Source organism: Stomoxys calcitrans, chromosome 1, assembly GCF_963082655.1.
Source record: "Stomoxys calcitrans chromosome 1, idStoCalc2.1, whole genome shotgun sequence".
Taxonomy (NCBI): Eukaryota; Metazoa; Arthropoda; class Insecta; order Diptera; family Muscidae; genus Stomoxys; species Stomoxys calcitrans.
In genome coordinates, this window is record NC_081552.1 from 211,053,863 (window position 1) to 211,074,236 (window position 20,374).

The 20,374-nt window shown below is 42.2% G+C and overlaps 3 protein-coding genes across 3 annotated transcripts in view; 1 reads left to right on the top strand and 2 right to left on the bottom strand.

The window, feature by feature from the left end:
• The window catches only part of LOC106092952 (capon-like protein), a 977,840-nt gene extending 965,500 nt beyond the window's left edge, over positions 1-12,340 (bottom strand). Inside the window, exon 1 of the mRNA XM_059361274.1 lies at positions 12,302-12,340. The gene's annotated coding sequence lies outside the window, so the exon portion shown is untranslated. The remainder of the gene's footprint in view (positions 1-12,301) is intronic.
• On the bottom strand, positions 5,119-12,311 carry LOC106085966 (uncharacterized). Its single transcript, XM_013250458.2, has 3 exons — positions 12,302-12,311; positions 7,262-7,622; positions 5,119-6,640 (listed from the first exon to the last, which is right to left on the bottom strand). Exons 1-3 carry the CDS (start codon positions 12,309-12,311, stop codon positions 5,119-5,121), a joined length of 1,893 nt encoding a protein of 630 aa, XP_013105912.2.
• Positions 12,341-12,376: 36 nt separating the features above from the next.
• LOC106085976 (uncharacterized) lies at positions 12,377-20,169 on the top strand. The gene is made up of 2 exons (XM_013250469.2): positions 12,377-12,675; positions 18,579-20,169. Exons 1-2 carry the CDS (start codon positions 12,377-12,379, stop codon positions 20,167-20,169), a joined length of 1,890 nt encoding a protein of 629 aa, XP_013105923.2.
• Positions 20,170-20,374: the final 205 nt, after the last annotated feature.

Consider the following 20,374-nt stretch of genomic DNA (forward strand, 5'->3'; position numbering starts at 1 on the left):
CCTTAAAGTGAAAATCGGGAGATGCATATTATATGGGAGCTATATATCTAAAACTGAACAAATTTCTATGAATCAGTCATCAGAAGAGTTATAAGAGAAACCTTCATGCCAAATTTAGTGAAGATCGGTTAACAAATTTCTAAAGTATTGAGTATTATTCAAAATCGAACGAAAATATATATGGGAGCTATAACTAAAACTGAACCGCTTCCTATGAAATTCACCAAAATTTTGTGAGAATCGGTTTACAAATGTCGATATAATTGCAATTTTAGTCCAAATCGGACGAACATTTATATGGGAGCTATATCTAAAACTGAACCGATTTCTATGAAATTCACCAATAATGTCGAAACTTCTAAGAAAATCCCTCGTGCAAAATTTCGTGAAAATCGGTTTACAAATGACGATATAATTGCAATTTTAGCCCAAATCGGACGAACATATATATGGGAGCTATATCTAAAACTGAACCGATTTCTATGAAATTCGTCAAAACTACCGAGACTTATAAGAGGAACCCTCGTGCAAAATTTCGTGAGAATCGGTTTACAAATGTCGATATAATTGCAATTTTAGTCCAAATCGGACGAACATATATATGGGAGCTATATCTAAAACTGAACCGATTTCTATGAAATTCACCAATAATGTCGAAACTTCTAAGAAAATCCCTCGTGCAAAATTTCGTGAGAATCAGTTTACAAATGACGATATAATTGCAATTTTAGCCCAAATCGGACGAACATATATATGGGAGTTATATCTGAAACTGAACCGATTTCTATGAAATACACCAAAAATATCGAGATTTATAAGAGAAACCCTCGTGCAAAATTTCGTGAGAATCGGTTTACAAATGACGATATAATTGCAATTTTAGTCCAAATCGGACGAACATATATATGGGAGTTATATCTGAAACTGAACCCATTTCTATGAAATTCGCCAAAACTACCGAGACTTATAAGAGGAACCCTCGTGAAAATTTTCGTGATAATCGGTTTACAAATTTCGATATAATTGCAATTTTAGTCCAAATCGGACGAACATATATATGGGAGCTATATCTAAATCAGAGCCGATTTCTATGAAATTCACCAATAACGTCGAGACTTAAAAGGGAAACCCTCGTGAAAACTTTCGTGATAATCGGTTTACAAATGTCGATATAATTGCAATTTTAGCCCAAATCGGACGAACATATATATGGGAGCTATATCCAAATCTTAGCCGATTTCCATGAAATTCTCCAACAATGTCGATACTCATAATATAATTCCTTGTGCAAAATTTCGTGAGAATCGGTTAACAAATTTCGATATAATTGCAATTTTAGTTCAAATCGGACGAACTTGTAGAGGGTGATTTTTTTGAGGTTAGGATTTTCATGCATTAGTATTTGACAGATCACGTGGGATTTCAGACATGGTGTCAAAGAGAAAGATGCTCAGTATGCTTTGACATTTCATCATGAATAGACTTACTAACGAGCAACGCTTGCAAATCATTGAATTTTATTACCAAAATCAGTGTTCGGTTCGAAATGTGTTCATTCACCGTAACGTTGCGTCCACCAGCATCTTTGAAAAAATACGGTCCAATGATTCCACCAGCGTACAAACCACACCAAACAGTGCATTTTTCGGGATGCATGGGCAGTTCTTGAACGGCTTCTGGTTGCTCTTCACTCCAAATGCGGCAATTTTGCTTATTTACGTAGCCATTCAACCAGAAATGAGCCTCATCGCTGAACAAAATTTGTCAAAATTTGAACACATTTCGAACCACATTTGGTAATAAAATTCAATGATTTGCAAGCGTTGCTCGTTAGTAAGTCTATTCATGATGAAATGTCAAAGCATACTGAGCATCTTTCTCTTTAACACCATGTCTGAAATCCCACGTGATCTGTCAAATACTAATGCATGAAAATCCTAACCTCAAAAAAATCACCCTATATATGGGAGCTATATCCAAATCTGAGTCGATCGGTATACTTATCAATGGGTCTATCTCCCTTCCTTCTGGGTGTTACAAACAAATTCACTAAGTTTTAATACCCTGTATTATGGTGTAGGTTTAGGGTAAGGTATAAAAACTCACTTTCGAGAGTATGATGCAGTCAGCCAATTCAGGCCTCTACAGAGCTCACTAATAACAGCAGGGCTAAGAGCCTGTAGGGAATCCAGTCTCGAAAAGAGGTGTTCACCCATTATCCTATGTTCTCTTCTCGCAATTGCGGGACAGTGACAAAACAGGTGCTCGACCGTTTCCAACTTCCCACTGCACATCTTGCAGAAGTCTGCCTCTCCATACACCCAGCGCGACGTCAAGACCTGACGATGCAATGACCAGTCTGGAATCCTATAAGCAGTCCTAAGTCATTCTTTCTCAGCTCCAGGATAGGAGACTTCCTGTTTCGCGAAATACTCGGCCACAGGGATTCTGTTTCCCTATAGCCTATAGCACAGCCCACGCCTTATTCGCGCAGTGACTTTAGAAGGCATGGCACAGTGGAGGTCTCAATGATTCCGTAGCAGAATCACGCACATTTCGTGTTTGGTTTCATGAATCGTCTTACAAACAAACAACGCTTGCAAATTATTGAATTTTATTATCAAAATGTGTGTTCTGGTAAGAAAGTTCAACGCGTGCTTCTTCTTCTTCAGCGACGAAGCTAATTTTTGGCTCAGTGGGTACGTTAATAAGCAGAAATTAGAAATGTCGATTTTGAATTGAAGATTAGCCAGAAGCATTACAAGAGCTACCAATGCACAGAAAAAGTCACAGTGTGGTGCGGTTCATGGGCTGGTGGCTTCATTGGATCGTACTTCTTCAAAGATTGGCCGCCTAGAACGCGCAATTTAACGCCTTTAGAGTATTTTTTGTGGGGCTATGTTAAAGCTCATGTCTATACAGTTAGGTCCGCTTCAATTGACGCATTGGACGACAACATTGAAGCATTTATTCATGAGATAACAGCCGAAATGTTGGAAAAATTGGACTAAACGGATGGACCACTTGAGGCGCAGTCACGGTCAACGTTTCCATGAAAAAATCTTCAAACATTAACTATCATACTATCGATTCAAATAAAAATTTCATGCATTTTCCTAAATTTCCCGTTATTTTTTTTTTTGAAAAACTTTCCTATGGCTCTAGAAAAATCACCCTTTATTTCTGATCGGCTCGTTCTCCGCCACATCTTGCTGGCCTGGGACCCAGCAGAGATAGCTTTTTCCAAGGTTCCAAAGAAGCTCTTAGCTTCTTCAGCGTCTGACTATCCGCGTATATCATTGCGGTTCGATTGGCCCGCCGCTTCCACATCAAAATCATGTCCTGTGCCATCAGGATTGCGAAGACCTCCGCCTGAAAGACGCTGCACCCATTTAGCAGTCTATAAGATTCCCTGATTCCAAACCTTTCAATGAAGACTTCTGCTCCAGTTGCCTCTTCCCATTTAGAACTTTAGGAGTAGAGCGCATTCAGTCCCCTTATGACCCTTCGATGTTTCTTCTCCAACTTGGTTTCTGGTCAAGAATCACGACCAGTATTCGGCCTTCAAAGAGAGCGGTAGCTCCACTCCATCCAGGACAGGTCCCTTGAAAACACCCACCTTCCTTCTCCTGGTGAAAAGGACTGGATCAGACCTTCTAAGATTTATGCCAAGCCCATTGGCCCTTCCCCAACCGGACAGTTTCCGCAAAGCACCTTGAACGAGGTCCGCAATGGTAGAGAGGAAACGGATCATAATGAAGACATCGTCGGTGTAGGCAACAACCTTCACCCTCTCTTTCTCTCGAAAGATCTCAGATTGCCATTGATCCCCAAAAGCCAAAATAGAGGAGATAAATCAGCTCCTTATGGAGTTCCTATGGTCAGATTCTTCCTCATGGAGCCGTCTGCTAGTGATGCGTTGATATTACGGTCTTTTAGCGTCGTATCAACCCAATTTGTCAAAAGAGGGACCTTCATGTCCATCAGAGTGCCATGTATGGGCGACAACAAAAGCTCCTTCTATGTCCAAGAAGACCGCCAAAGTGAAGTCGCACACACCCAAATTCCCCTCGATGTAGCCAATCAGCGCATCGAGGGGCACCATCACTAGCCGCATACCAATAAAGGGTCGATACGGACGCCAATACATATGTCAATTATTTTCTTCAAAGTCTTCGAAATGAAGGATGAAGGAGAGGCTTATTGGCCTATAGTGGTTGGGTAGAGAATGGCTCGGTTTTCCCGCTTTCGGTATAAAACAAAACCACCCGCCCATACAGTCGGTACAAAACCGTTAATCGGGAGATCGGAGATATTCAAATATGTTCCGACCTGCTCTATATTCGGAAAAAATGTGTAGGGGTCTAATAAAACTCATTGTACCAAATATCAGCGAAACTGGTTAATAATAAAACCAAATAAAATACAAATAAAAACCGATCTTCGGCATATTCGGCACATGTGTTGAGGATCACTGTGCCGAATTCAAAACATTTGGGGGTTGGTGAGGCCCCTCAGACACCAAGGAATAAATTTTTATGTCGGATTTGTAATCTACTTTTAAATACCCCTTTCAGTTGATACCCATATTGCCCAAAGCGGTAAAGGAGACCTGTTGGGGGTTTTTTGGGGGGTGGGGACCCCCTCGAACTCTTTGGGCGAAATTTTTGTATCAAGATCGTACTCTACTCTTAAATACCTTTCATTTGATATCCATATTGTCCCAATCGGTAAAGATGTCCGCCCGCGTGGGATTGGGATGGGGCGTCCCCCCAGGTTTTTGGACCCAAAAATTGTATATCAATTTCGTGTTTTTGGGGTACCATAAGGTGACATACAAAATTTCGCTTAAATCGGTGCACGTATCTCCGAGATATGGCATTTTTGAAAATTGGGGTAAGGGGGAGGGTCCGCCCCCTCTTCGGATATCAAAAAATGTAGTACCCTATTTTCAACGGGGGCTCCAACTCTTCAATCTGTGAACAATTCGTGAATATCGGTTCGGCCTTTTTTGAATCTATACGGAACAGACAAACAAACAAAGCGGAACAATTTCATTTTTATATATAAGAAGAACATTCAACATTTTATTAAATATGTGAGAAATTATCGTTTAACTTAAGACTTTTTCTTGTGGATTCTCTTCACCATAACTTCGCCCACAAACACAGCAAAATTCAATGCATTTGCTATGATCAGACCCAAGAACACAATGCGCAATTGTGCCAAGGAAAGTTGTTGTGGTTCCCGATTCGTTTTACGCCTCGATACTATCTGCATTTCTTTCGGACTCCCAATATATCCCGTTATTTCTCTCATCCATTTTTGCAAAATTCCTCCGAATTGTAGAGATTTTAGAATGCGATTATAAGGCTCTATCAAATAGGACTGGGGACGAAGATAGGCACAAATTTGATTGAGAACCACAACTCGGGGTACCATATCGAATTCATCATAGAGACGGTGTAAGGCAACAAAAGCCTGGAATTGCCAGTAGTTGGCAAATAAAGCCACAGGGCGGGGATCCTGCAACAGTAGCTCAAAAGCTTCATCGTCATAAACGAAATCGGTGTAGATGATTTGCTGTAAAGGTATTTGCAGCGCTCGCATCAAATCGTCACTATAGATGTTTTTAGTCAAAAACGTGTAATTAAGGGCTATCAGCCGTGCTATGGTTATTTGCTGCATGGAGGGTTTTCTATTGAAGGCATCGTAAAGTTTGCCTCCGAATGTGGCACATACAATCAGAAATCCGAGATTCCACAAAAAAATGGCTATGTTGGTACCAAGTAAAATAGAGCGTATGTTGCGGGCGCTGCCCAAGGTCAAACCAAAAACATCCAACCAAGTCAACTGAATGCTCGAAATAGGCTTCACCAGCGAACACATCAAATGGTATGTGACCATGCCAAAGGCCATAGTCGCAACGATGACCAACCAAGTGTTTGTGTGAAAGGGGGCCAATAGCCAGTGGCCTTCTACAAGGTCCTGGCCACGTTTTCGTATGACCACCACTGTCGGTGTAAGGAAGTAGGATCTGCTGACAGCAAAGTAACGGGATCTTGCAGGAAAATGATAATAGCCCATGAGGATGTCAAATTTTTTCTCTAGCAGCGACTTGAAGGGACCCACTAGTGTGCCATTCTCAAAGACATTGCCCACAGCCTGTTGCACAGTCTGTTCCAGGTGCAATTCAAAATTTAACTTATCAGCCATAGTTGTTAAAATCATGGCCTCTAGTCCCCAAAAATTTTCGATTTTCGTATGATCATTGCTTAGGCTGTAACCAAAGAAAGGCTGAGCAGCACGCATATAGAAGTCAATGGGACATTGCTTAAAATTGTGAAATTTATAGGGAAACAGATCCCCTTTGGTGAATTGTCCATACTGGAATTTATTAAATTGTTCCAGAACAACTTGTCGACACTTTTGTGAGTGGAAAAGGCCATAGTGGTAGAGATGAAAGGTAAAATTTCCTTCGTATATGGCTATTGCTATATTGACGATATTGCGTCTGAAGGCCTTTTGAACGATTTGCTGTAGCTCTTGGCTTTTGTTTAAATGTTTAGCGGTTTCCATGACCACCATGTATTGACCCATTGTCTCAACAAATTGGTTATTAATGTCTGGCAGAAGAGCGCTAAAAAGGAAAAATTCATTAGCGAAATAATAAACGATGTGATAAGAGAGAGACATGGGGTGGCACTTTTTCTTGGGGGGAAGGCCCTACCACAATCCCCCAATTGAGGGGACGTAAAGATTAGTTGAAACATTATTCAATTCAAATAAAACGTATTTTGGAGTAGAACAACATCTGCCATTCAAACTAGACATGGTGTGACACTATTTCTTTGTGACTTAAGGGGAAGGCCCTACTTGAGGGGAAGGCCCTATATAGAGCGGTCGAGACATAAATCAATTCAAATAGTATATGGAGTAGAAGACCAAAGGTATTTTGGAGTAGAAGACCATCTGCCCTTCAACCTAGACATGGTGTGACACTTTTCTTTATGACTTGGGGGGAAGGCCCTACCACAATACCCCCATTAAGGGGACATGTAAACTGATCAGGTCAGTATTAAACTCAGTATTTTGGGCTAGAGCAAGATTCTGACATTCAAATTGGGCCCTAAGAGAGCGGTGGGCGTCGTACCCTCAAAAAAAACCTTCCTAGTAGTTATGTAGATCGAACGGATGGACTGTATCGAGTAGATAGGCCACCCTTTATTACAATTTTTTTGAAATTGTTTTCGTATCTTACCGAAATGCTTTGTAGGAATCCACATACCATAAATTGTATTCATAAAGTCGATACTTTCTTGTTTTCCCATCACTAAATACTTCGATTTTCATGGAATTCCTCTCCTTGAAAGCTTCTGCCAAGTAAGAGCTTATAAAGATTTTCCACCAATGTGTATAGTCGACATGAATGGCCACGCTAAGTCGAATAGTTTTCGATTCAAAATATTCCATTATGGCTTGTTCAAATGTTCGCGGTGGTTTAGGAAAGCCAACTTTCCATATTTGTGGTTTAAGCTGAAGGCCGCTCAAGGATAGCACACCACATAAGAAGAAAAGGATTTTTAAAATGTCCATAATGAACGTTGATGGTCGTACTAAGACTAATTGGTATTGCCATGAAGCAAATGAATTTAAAGTGCCACAATGTGCTGTGTTTCTGTTAAGGCAAAAAATGCAAATCAGTGTTGGTAATGAGGAACAGAAAATTTCATATCAATTTTTAATTGTTATGTGGAAATGCTGGTAAAGCGTAACAAACAAACAATTTTCTTAAATGCAATAAGGTATGACTATTGGCTGTGTCCCCTAAACTAGGCGCCATAAGGGGAAATGAGTCATACATTCGACACTCCAACAAACAATTCAAAATTTCATCGAAAATCCATCAAAAACCCGAATTTTCAGTAGGGAAGCTTAAAATTGGCTGTATCTCCCAAACTATACGTCCTGGAGGAAAATGGGCCTTAATTCGTGATTCCGTCAAAAAATTAGAAATTTCATCGAAAATTCATCAAAATTCGAATTTTCAGTAGGAAAACTTTTAATTTCCTGTATCTCCTAAACTATGCGTCCTAGAGGTAAATGGACCTTAATTCGTGACTCCGTCAAAAAATTCAAAATTTCATCGAAATCCATCAAAATTTCAATTTTCGATAGGAAAACTTTAAAATGGCTAACCTATGCGTCCTAGAGGGAAATGGGCCTTAATTCATGACTACGTCAAAAAATTCGAAATTTCATCGAAAATCCATCAAAAACCGAATTTTTAGTAGGAAAACTTTTGATTGGCTTATTTCTTAAACCATGCGTCCTAGAGAGAAGTGAGCCTTAATTCGTGACTCCGTCAAAATATTCAAATTTCATCGACAATTCGTCAAACATCAAATTTTGAGTAAGAAAATTTTAAATTGGCTGTATTTCCTAAACTATACGTCCTAGAGTGAAATGGGCCTTAATTCGTTAGTCCCTCAAAAAATTCAAAAATTCATCGAAAATCTATCAAAAACCGAATTTTCAGTAATAAAACTTTAAATTGGTTGTATCTTCTAAACTATGAGCCCTAGAGGGAAATTGGCCTTAATTCGTGACTCCGTCAAAAAAATCCAAATTTCATAGAAAATCCATTAAAAACCGAATTTTCAGTAAGAAAACTTTTTAGTTGGCTGAATCTCCTAAACTATGAGCCCTAGAGGGAAATTGGCCTTAATTCGTGACTCCGTCAAAAAAACCCAAATTTCATAGAAAATCCATTAAAAACCGAATTTTCAGTAAGAAAACTTTTTTGTTGGCTGAATCTCCTAACCTATGCGTCCTAGAGGGAAATGGGCCTTAATTCGTGACTCCTTCAAAAAATTCAAAATTTAATCGAAAATCCATTAAAAATTAATTTTCAGAAAGAAAACTTTTTAGTTGGCTGTATCTCCTAAACTATGAGCCCTAGAGGGAATAGGCCTTAATTCGTGACTCCGTCAAAAAAATCCAAATTTCATAGAAAATCCATCAAAATTCGAATTTTCAGAAAGAAAACTTTAAATTGGCTATATCTCCTAAACTATACGTCCTAGAGGGAAATGGGCCTTGATTCGTTACACCCTCAAATAATTCAAAATTTCATCGAAAATCCATCAAAAACCGAATTTTCAGTAAGAAAACTTTAAATTGGCTGTATCTCCTATGCGTCCTAGAGGGAAATGGGCCTTAATTCGTGACTCCGTCAAAAATTTCAGAATTACATCGAAAATCCATCAAAATTCGAATTTTTAGTAGGAAAACTTTTAATTGGCTTATCTCTTAAACCATGCGTCCTAGAGAGAAGTGAGCCTTAATTCGTGACTCAAAATATTCAAATTTCATCGACAATTCGTCAAACATCAAATTTTGAGTAAGAAAATTTTAAATTGGCTGTATCTCCTAAACTATGCGTCCTAGAGGGAAATGGGCCTTAATTCGTGACTCCGTCAAAAAATTCAAAATTTCATCGAAAATCCACCAAAATTTGAATTTTCAGTAGGAAAACTTTGAATTGGCGTCCCCTCTACTCGTCTCGACATTTATTACCATGTGTCTGTAACTGGAGGTACTAAATATAACCTTTGTATCGGAAGATATAAGCGACTGGGAAGTGTTGGATGACCACAGCTTCTCTGATCATCGTTATATTAGCTTCAACCAACTAAACTAAAGAAACGAGGATTGGGATAAATTTCGCCACAAATTCGGAACGTCTCTGACTTCTAGACCAGAAAAGGAAGAGGAAACTGCGGAGGATATAGACATTATGGTCAAGCAAATCACGAAGGCCCTGAATGACTCGCTTTTGTCAGCCTAGCCAAGGGGCAAACAGCGACCACGATGGTGGACCCCAGAGTTGGTTGGTCTAAGGAAGGACTGCAGAAAACTCTTCAACAGAGCAAAAGCCACAAGAGCACCACACAATTGGGACATCTATAAGGCTGAGCTAAGAATATATAAGGGCGAGCCGAGAAAAGGCTCAGAACAAATCCTGGGTGAAATTCTCTAGCTCCGTGGAGAATACATCTAAGGCCTTTAGGCTAAGGGAGATTTTGCCCTCTAGACCTATTACGGTGGGCCTCACAGCCTCACTGTGGGCGACACCATCTGATGCACTGAATTTAATGCTACAACTTATGCCTCTGGACATTGTGGCTAGACGAGTTGCAGCGACCACTGTCGTGAGGCTAAGGGAGCTTTCTCTTTGGTCATGTGGCGGCTAAGGACACTGTATTATCCTTGATACAATGATGTTTCAGGCAGCGTGGATTACACCCCACCTGAGCCGATTTTTGATAAAAATTACTGTACCACTATTATTTCTGATAGAACCGATTGAAACTACGATATCCCTGGCAACACAAGTTACATAGATAGATGGTCACAAAGAGGGGGCTATGAGCATTCCAAAACTATGTGGCCTAATCTAAATATGCTGACAGACTGAAGGTTGTCTGTAAGGACGACGAGGAAGAAGAGACTATAGAACATCTGTTGTGTGTGTGTCCCGCACTAGCAGTCAGAAGGAGTTTCACTTTAGGTTCTAATTTCTTTGAGAATCTGCCTGGTTTAGCGGATGTGAACATTCGCAAGTTAAAGCGATCTGGATAGTTCAACAGTAGGAACTAGAAGGCATCTTTCTTCTTCCGTTCCTGTGGTATCACAATGGACGAAAACGTCTATGTGAGTCTGATGGCAGGTTAGGTAAGGGTTTAAGTGGCAGTCTGCCATCAGACTTACTTAGACGTTTTCGTCCGTACCCTTGAGTAGTTTAAATCCCGGAATTCTTAGTCCACAAACCATTCCTCTACACACCCATGGTTCCTGGATAAGAACCACGTCAAATCGCCCTGCCATCAGGAGGACCTTTAGTGGTGGAGATTTATCTGTAGAAACCGAATCATAGTCAGGATTCAGAACTTCCACCACTGTTGTGTTAGTCTCGTCTTCTGACTCCACCAGGAGTTCATCTTCACAAGATTCGTTAGATCTTGTCATGATGAGCTTCCGTACGCATCCAGGGGCAGGTGAGAAAGCTGTGGAACCACTCTTTCTCAGGACTCTGGGCACTTGCGGTGTGGACGATTTCTCCTTAGATGATTCACTAACTGTTGCTGTCGAAGTACTTTCTGAGTTCCGTGCTTGAGCCCAGTCCAACTTTGTGACTCACCCGCATAGGGGTTGTCGGGTCCCGTTTCCATGCCATCCCTTCCTGTCTCGATTGTGGCAGGGGGATTTTCAGTCTCCTGCAATCCGCCAGACTTTAGCGATGTGGTCGATAGTTCTTCTTTACCAATCTTCCAGTCGGTGGTTGAAAGATTGGCATTACATTCCCTTAGTCTTCCAAGTATCGCTTCAGGATCTGAGGGAATCCTTGGTATCCAAACATGTGCCATTGGTCGAGAAGGAATATCTTCCTTCTCGACTAAATCTAGTGCTGCACCTGGCCTGATCTCACCAATCTTTTTTAGCGCACAACGATACATTTCAATTGAGCATTGATCGGCATTGAAGGCAATTAGTCTGTATCGGCCTCGATACCAGCCTGCATCGTCACAAACTGGAGGAGACCCAGGAAATTCCGCAAGGACGTCGGAGTATACTGAAGACAGTTCATTAACTATCCTACTCCAATTATTCTTAGGTATGCAGCCCTGTTCTTCTCCCTTGTCGACAACTGCCATCACCAAACTGTCCCTAGCGACATTAGCAAAGGTTCTTGGACCCATCTTACTGTTGTTCGCCCTAGTTCTTTTAGGCCTGGGATGCCCTCCAGGTGACCGCAGCCTTTTGGCTGACTGCGGTGCAGTTTCCGAATCTAGACGTGTAGTCTTTGGGGTAGCCTGTGCAGCGAATTCCCGAGTTCAATTTAGGGAGTCTCTCTCCCTATTAGTGAGAGTCTTAGGATCATTCGCACCAAGCCTCTCAATAAACCTGAGAGCGATGGGTCTTCTATTATTCCAACCTCCTAAAGAGCGTATTGGCTTGCCGGGGAAGGCCGATGGCCTGGCAAATTATAGGCATGCGAAGAAAGAATAGATGGATCGGCCTTGTCCTTGAGACTCGAACCAGGTTTCTTCGTCAAAGGCCCCTGCTGACCGGTCGTCTGTTGGCTAGTGGAGCCTGGAGCAGCCGCTCCACCAAACACCTGACTTTCCGTCAAGTATTTGGTGCTAATTGCGTTTTTAAAATATTTTACACCAATTATCGGTAATGATTTGCAAAATCTCATATGGCAAACAACTAGGATGTAGATTTTTTAACTTACCTTTAGACATTGCTGAGCAAACTCTTGTTCAATATGAACGTCATAAACATCGCTGGCATTTTCCTTCTCCTGAGGATGGCTCACAGTGTGGGGTTTAATTTTACACCTGCAATATGGAAATTAAGTGCTTATACACCATTACAGAGCTTTGAACAGGCTATGGTGGAATATTTTGAGACTAAAACTTCCATGCTCAGTGTGGCCATACGTTTGGAGTATTCCAGGGCATGGAGGTTTGTCATAAAAGAATATCTGGCAAAAGCACTACGTGGCAAGACAACTATGAAAGTTGAAGTGTTTAGTGATGGAGTTGAAAGAAAACATCGCATGTTCAATTATAATCTATGGTATGTGGATTCGTACAAGGCCTTTCGGTAAGTTTTGAGAAAAGTATAAGTCTTTGCAGGGCACGTTACAAAAAATTAAAAAAAAATTTTAACGTGCCCTTTTTCAAAAAATTTTTGCACAGCGACTATAGCAAGAATGTTAACCAAGAACATTCTCAATCTAATCCGAATTTCATGCGTTTTGGCGACGTAATAGGACGATGGGAAAATAGTTCATGGCACCCGACAATGAGGGAGTTGTTAAATGCACCCTGGTTTCTTACTTTACTTTACTTTAATCGGCCATTGCAAATTGCAAAGTTTGCCCATGAACATTCCACTAAGGAACAGGGGCCAACTTCTCACATATCAATGAGCGCAGTCCGATTCAAGTTTAAGCTCAATGATAAGAGGCCTCCTTTTTATAGCCGAGTCCGAATGGCGACACCTTTTTGGCAGTGCGACACCTTTTTGGAGAGAAGTTTTGCATGGCATAGTACCTCACAAATGTTGCCAGCATTAGGAGGGGAAAACCACCGCTGAAAATTTTTTTCAGATGGTCTCGCCAGGATTCGAACCCAGGCGTTCAGCGTCATAGGCGGACATGCTAACCTCTGCGCTACGGTGGCCTCCAATCGGCCATTACAAAACATTTATTCCTCTAGCCGAACTTAAAAAAGATTCCCGAGCGTCTCAATATTCAGCGCTTCTTCTCCAAACTCTGATACCCAGTTTCGAGATATGTCTTTCCATTTGATAACTCCCTTGGAGTTTTGGTCTTCCCCTTTTGCGTGTTATATAATGGTCGCCTTCAAAGGACTTCTTCGCTGGGGCTTATTCATTCATGCTGACAACATGGCCTAACCAACGCAACCGTTGTGTTCTGAAGCGTTTAACTATGCCTTCGTTGTCGTACAGCTCATACAGTTCGTGACGCATGCGACACCTATATTCTCTTTTAAAACAAACTGGTCCCTATATTTAACGAAGAATCTTTCTGTCAAACACTCCAAGTACTAGCTCATCTGCTTTCGCAAGTATCCATACTTCGGTGACATACAACAGCAGGGGTAGCATTAGTGTCTTGTAAAGTGTGATTTTCGTCAAGAGGTAGCTTTGCTCTGTTGGCCAATATTATCCTTCGTTTTATTTCAAAACTGGTGTCATTTGTTTCGTTCACGGCGGTGCCGAGGTATACAAAGTGGCTGACCATCTCAATGCCCAAAAAGTAATTGCGGATTTTTCATATAGTCGGCGTTGACAAATTTATTCACAGCTTGTGACTCTGTAATTGCATTCTTTCTTCTGTCAGTTATCAGCTGTTACTTTTAGCTTGCTTTAGAAAAAAAGTGTAAAAAAAGTATATTTGATTAAAGTTCATTCTAAGTTCTATTAAAAATGCATTTACTTTCTTTTAAAAAATCCGCAATTACTTTTTGGGCAACCCAATAGTTCCCGTTTGTTACACATCGAAATATTGATCTGAGACCCAACAAAGTATCGATTTAGCCATGTCAGCTCGTCCGTCTCACACGAATGTCGTGATTAAGGCAGATGGCTGCCATCACGGCCCAAACGTGGGAGGCGCAAGCACCAAGGGTGAATATTTAAACGTGTTCACCTCCTTGGTTAGGAGCGGAGCACTACCTACGACTCCTTCCGGTCTATGGGTTACGGTACCCAGTTGAAAGCGCAACTTCAAGTCGAGCTTATGCTCTATACGCGTTTTGAATACAAACCACAGCCAACACTTTGCTCCCCACAGGGGCCTCAGCATTGTCAGGCTGGAACCGAAGTTCTAGGGGTTCCTGACACCTGACACCAGATAAAAGTCTCCGGTCAGTCTTCGTAGCTGTAAAAGACTATTACCAGTTGAACCCAAACAGTTCCGGACTGATCACCTAGGACAAATAAATCGCCCTAAGCCGATCTAAAGCCAGCATACGAAAGTATGCACCAAAACAACATACATCAGGACGATATACACAAACACAAACAGGGCACGGCAGCCTTCGCCACACATATCCGTTCCAACAAGGGACTCAACAATCAACGTGACCACCCAAACGGATGACCAAAAACGATCACAAAAGCGACGGAAAACAACGATGGGCAAACGCCTTAGCATCAACATGGTCTAGGTAGGTACCAGGCCATGTCATGCGCAGCACCAAATCACTCGGTCCCGCCAGTACAGCAACACCTCGTCATGGATAACTAGAGTGTATTCATGCCTCCACTAAGTCTTGGCCCTACTGAAATCCCACACTGCCTCGCTCATCCCCATCGCGCCTAAATCTCTAACATTTGAATAGTACGCTGTTCACCTCCTTGGTTAGGAGCGGAGCACTACCTAAGACTCCTTCCGATCTATGGGTCACGGCACTCGGTTGAAAACGCAACTCCTGGCCGAGCTTATGCTCTATCCGCGATTTGGGTACAAACCATAGCCTCCACGTTGCTCTCCACTGGGGACTCAGCATTGTCAGGCTGGAACCGAAGTTCTAGGGGCTCCTGACACCTGTGGTACCAGATTAAAGTCTCCACTCAGACTTTGTAGCCCTAAAAGACTACTACCAATTGAACCCCAAATAGTTTTAAACTGGTCACCTAGGACAAAGAAATCGCCCTAAGCCGACCTAAAGCCAGCCTACGGAAGTATGCGCTAAAACAACATACATCAGGACGATATACACAAACTCCTGTATCTCGGCAGCCTTACGAGATACGCCTCACATATCCGTTCCAACATGGGACTCAACAATCAACGAGGCCACCCTCACGGATGACCGAAAAGGGCCACAAAAAAGCTACGGGAAACAACGATGGGCAAACGGTAGATACTAGGCCATGTCATGCGCAGCACCAAATCACTCGGTCGCACCAATACAGCAACACCTCGTTATGGATATCTTGCGTGTATTCATGCCTTCACTAAGTCTTGGCCGTCTCCTAATAAATACTTCCCGGGAAACAGTCGTCTCGTCTTCAAGGACCCTACTGAAATCCCACACCGCCTCGCTAATACCCATCGCACCTAAATCTCGAATGTCTGCCTAGTACGGGCATTCCGTCAGTACACGCCTCTACAGTCGCACAGATCAGTCGCCGACAAGTTTCTCTGATGCAAAAATGCATTCAAGGAGCCATGTCCCGTCAGTATAAAGCCCAGACTTAGGCCGAAGCCAAAGTTCGGGCGGTCTCGTATGAACGTCGCGTCACGAATATATTCGTAGATCACCCGACCATTGTCACTGTTCGTTCATCTAGTTTTCCACCTATCATCAAGTCGCCTGACATCCCCATCTGCCAGCTCAGAAGCAGTGAGAAAATCCTCAAGCATCATTAGAATTCCCTTTTCCACACTATACAGAACAGCCATGTAACTCACGAGTAGATCAAGCGGCGGTGCGCCAAGCAGTACCTGTAGTGCATCTGCCGAAACAGTCCTACACACGGGCAAGCAAGCCAGCATTGCCATCCTCTGACAAGAGAGGATCTACTCTCGTCCTAAGTCTGTTGCAACAGTGACCGAACAGCGTGACGACTAAGACCCCAATCAGTTCTCAGAACACGTTTAACCTTTCCGGCTACTCCAGTCATCTTTTCCTTCATCCGATCCAAATGGACCAAGAAACCCATTCTTTCTGAAACAGTCACTCCCCGATATTATACGAGCGCTACGTTCCTGATGCTAGCTCCACCAGATCAAAACGTGGGTGGACGATTCCGCGAAAAGATGCCCTTGAGCAACATTGTCACGGTGTTGTCCTCCGCGACGTCAACACCAACACGATCGCTCCATTCGCGCACAATGTCCATGGCAAGCTCACTGCGAGTTGCCAGAGCAAGTCTGGAATCTCCTTCAACCTGGATGAGCAGGTCATCCGTCTCACATTAGGATAGCTCGTACTCTTAAAATTCAAAATGGTCAGAGGTGAGAGATCATGTGCGAAATTTCAGGGCCCTGGATGGTTCGGACGCCGCTTGGCAAGGATTTGGTGCTTATTGACATTTATCTTAAATCTTTGGATGTCAAAGTGGGCGGTTTGGGCGAAATAAGAATTCTCTCTATAATGCATTGTGCGGTCCCCTGGCCAATCAATTACGAACGGGTGTGAGTTCCTGGAATGTCTAGTATCCCTGACATACATCCTTACATCGGGAATAAGAAGACGAATAACAGACGAACACATACCATGAAAGTACCGATAGAACAGCGCCAAACAACCCAAGCGCCAAGTAGGATACCCTGCTGTTCCCAATCAACGTCATCGCTCTCCTTTGTACACGGTCCAGTAGCTTCAGGGATGATTTTGAAGCTCCAGCTCATACATGTGAGTTGTACTCCATTTTTGGCCTAGTGAAAGTGGTATAGGTGTTAAGAAGATCAGACGGAGTGGAGTAATTCCTACACCGTTTAAGGAAGCCTAAACACTTGAAACACTAAACACTTCGAATACATGTTTAGCCAAACAGACATCACTATGTATTTTCATGCCCAGATCTTCAAGAGCTTCTGATTGCTCAACATCTATACCGTTGATAGACAAAGATGATCGTAATGGGTCAGCGAATCGTTTGTGTGACAACAAGCAGCACTGAGTCTTCTGTGCCTTAAAATCTACTCGATTCATTCGACCCCACTCAGAAATGGCTAGCATATCCTGGCAGAGTGTATAGTCCATAACCCGCCTCTTGTCCTCAATCTCTCGAAGACTTGGGCTATGGTCGAATGAGTACGAATGACAGAGATTACTGTCATCCGCAAATGAGTAGATCGGATTCGATGTCTGACCCAACAGATCGTTGATGAAAATTAGAAAAAGAGAAGGAGAAAGAACAGAGCCCTGGGGTACATTTGCGGTCAATTTGTGCCCATTGGATGAGAACCCCTCTATAATGACTCGAATAGTGTGATCTCTGAGAAAGCTCGAAATAAAACGAACGAAGCCATTACCGACATCAAATGCGACTAGCTTTGATAGTAGTGCACCGTGCCAGACCCTATCAAATGCCTTGGAGATATCCAGAGCCACAACCTTACTCTCACCAAACTGGTGGATTGAGCGACTCCAACGTTCCGACAGAAGTGCCATTCTGCGGAACCCATACTGTTGGTCGCCAAGAAGGCCATTAAACTCTAAATACCTTACAAGATGGTGATTAACCATGCTCTCCATGACTTTGGAGAGAGCGGAGCATATCGTAATTGGCCTATAAAAAGCATGGTTGTTTGTCTCACCCTTCTTGGGTATTGGCTGAACGTTCGCAACCTTCCAACGTGCCGGGAAAACTCCCGCACGGTAGGCAAGGTCAAAAAGGTTGCGTAACGGACGAGCGAACGTCGAAGAACACTTGCGTAAAACAAGTTTTGTTATGCCATCCGGGCCCGGGGATTTATTTACGTCTAGATTTTCAAGAACCCTTTTAACTCAACGAGTTCGAAAAAATATTTGGGGCATGATGGCAGATAACTTTTCGATTGAGGGGAGTGATTATATATCAGCCAACAGGTTAGCCTTATCAACCGGGTCAGTGAACGTTTGATAGTCCTTAACAAGAGTTGGAATAGATGAAGAACTACCCGTAATACTTTTCACGAACGACCAAAAGCTCTTACTTTCTCGTGTAGAAGCAAGAACCTTAGTACGCAGACGCTGTTCGTAAAGAAATTTTTCGCGCCTAAGCACATTGGCACACAAAGGTCTTGCCTGTTTGCGCAGCTGTTGAGTATTGGCATTTTTAGCCAACCTATAAAAATATACCAAATGCGATCCATGGTGGAGGGTATATAAGATTCGGAGCGGCCGAACTTAGCACGCTTTTACTTGTAACTTGTTTCAATGTAATTTCTTCCATTTTTTGAGCGCCCTGGCTTCTAGCAACTAATTGTTAGAAGTTCGCTAAAGTTCTACGTATTAACACTGATATCTATTTTCCCTTTACAGCTCTCTTCTACCTGTTGTCGATAGAAATTTTGTGGAGAAAATGGGTCAATATATGGTGGTGCTGAAAACTCCTAAACACTTGAATGCCACCGAAGAATTGACTCGGATAATTCGTGAGGCATATGAGCGTAACATTGTGGATATTGTGGTGGCGTATCTTGACATCAAATATAAATTCAATCTCTACCATTATGGTCTATTTCAGCCGCAACAATGTCGTAAAGTATTATTGGCTAATTTTAATTCATTTAAAGATGGCCTATTAAAGTCGGAGACGTTATTTCCCATAAAGTTTCGCAATTTCCACAAATGTCCCATTGGGTTTTATATGCGCTCGGCCAGACCCTACTTTAGTTACAACTTGACCAGTGATGGCCAACAAATTGATTATTTTTGGGGTTTGGAGGCCAAAATAGCCCAAACCATGGCAACAAGCTTAAATTTTGAACTATCACTGCAGCAATCTCAACGCCAGCTATGGTCAGGCAATGTCTATGCGAATGGCACCTCGACGGGGCCCTTTAAATCCATGGCCGAGAAAAAGTTTGACATTCTAATGGGCTACTATCATTTCCCGGTACGATCTCAATATTTTGCTGCCAGCAACAGCTATTTTATCACCTCTACGGTGGTGGTTATACGAAAACGCAAAAACGTTCAGCTTGAGGGTCAATGGCTATTGGCTCCTTTCCAAACAAGCGTCTGGCTAGTCATTGTGCTAATGTTGTTATTCGGCTTAGCGTTGACCACAGCAGCGAGACTCGTTTTAGGAAGTTCTTTAGCCCTAAATCTGACCTGGCTGGATATTTTTGGCTTGTCCCTGGGAAGTTCTCGCATTTTAAGCTATAATTTAATCAGCACAAATTTGTTTCAAATGTTATGGATCCTAGGCTTTTTGGTTATATGTGCCACATTTCAGGGCAAACTGTACGAGGCCTTCAACAGAAAATCCACATCCTCTCCGCTCACTGTGCAACAACTGATAGACCTTAACTACATGTTTCTGGTTAAGAGTATATATAGCCAAGACCTGCTGGATGCCTTGAAAATCCCCTCTCAACAAATCATCGTTAATGATTTTGCCCATAATGATGATGCCTTCGAGCTTATGATGAATGAATCTCGTCCCTTGGCTGTATTGACCAATAATTGGCAATTCTTTACCTATGTGGCCACGCACCGCTTGTATGGCAAATTTGATATGGTTCCCCGCATTGTGGTTGTAAATCAAGTTTGTGCCTATCTACGTCCTCAGTCATACCTAATCGAGCCCACGAATCGAGTCATAAATGCCCTACATTCTGGAGGTATTATAGGAAAGTGGATAAAAGATATTGCTGGTACGCTGGGCACACCTCTTGAGCTGGAGGCAGGATTGAAGCGTTTGACTAAAGCCCTACCAAAAGCCATATCCTTTCGACAGCAAAGGATTGTATTTTTATCGCTGGCAATGCTACATGCAGTCTCCTTTATAGTATTTTTGATGGAGATTTTGGTGGAGAAAATTTCAGCACATCGTCATCGCAGAGCAGCTTATAGTAATAGAATGATACGTGTTAAGCTTTCTGATATTAAAAGATATAGAAAATAAAAATCTTCTATTATATAAAAATTAAACCGATGCGCTTTGTTTGATAGTTTGTTTGTCTGTTCCATATAGACTCAAAAACGGCTGGATCAATTTTAATGGAGCGGACCCTCCCCCCTACCCCAATTTTCAAAAACTCCCGATCTCGGAGATGGGTCCATCGAACCAGACAACACGAAATTGGTCAAAAAAATTTGGGTCAGATAAC

Coding starts and splice junctions, on each gene's coding strand:
- LOC106085966 (XM_013250458.2), bottom strand. Junction 6,641..7,261: donor GATTCCTACAAAGCATTTCG/GTAAGATACGAA, acceptor TTTCCTTTTTAG/CGCTCTTCTGCCAGACATTA.
- LOC106085976 (XM_013250469.2), top strand. CDS start 12,377: ATGGCTCACAGTGTGGGGTTTAATTTTACACCTGCAATATGGAAATTA. Junction 12,676..18,578: donor GATTCGTACAAGGCCTTTCG/GTAAGTTTTGAG, acceptor TTCCCTTTACAG/CTCTCTTCTACCTGTTGTCG.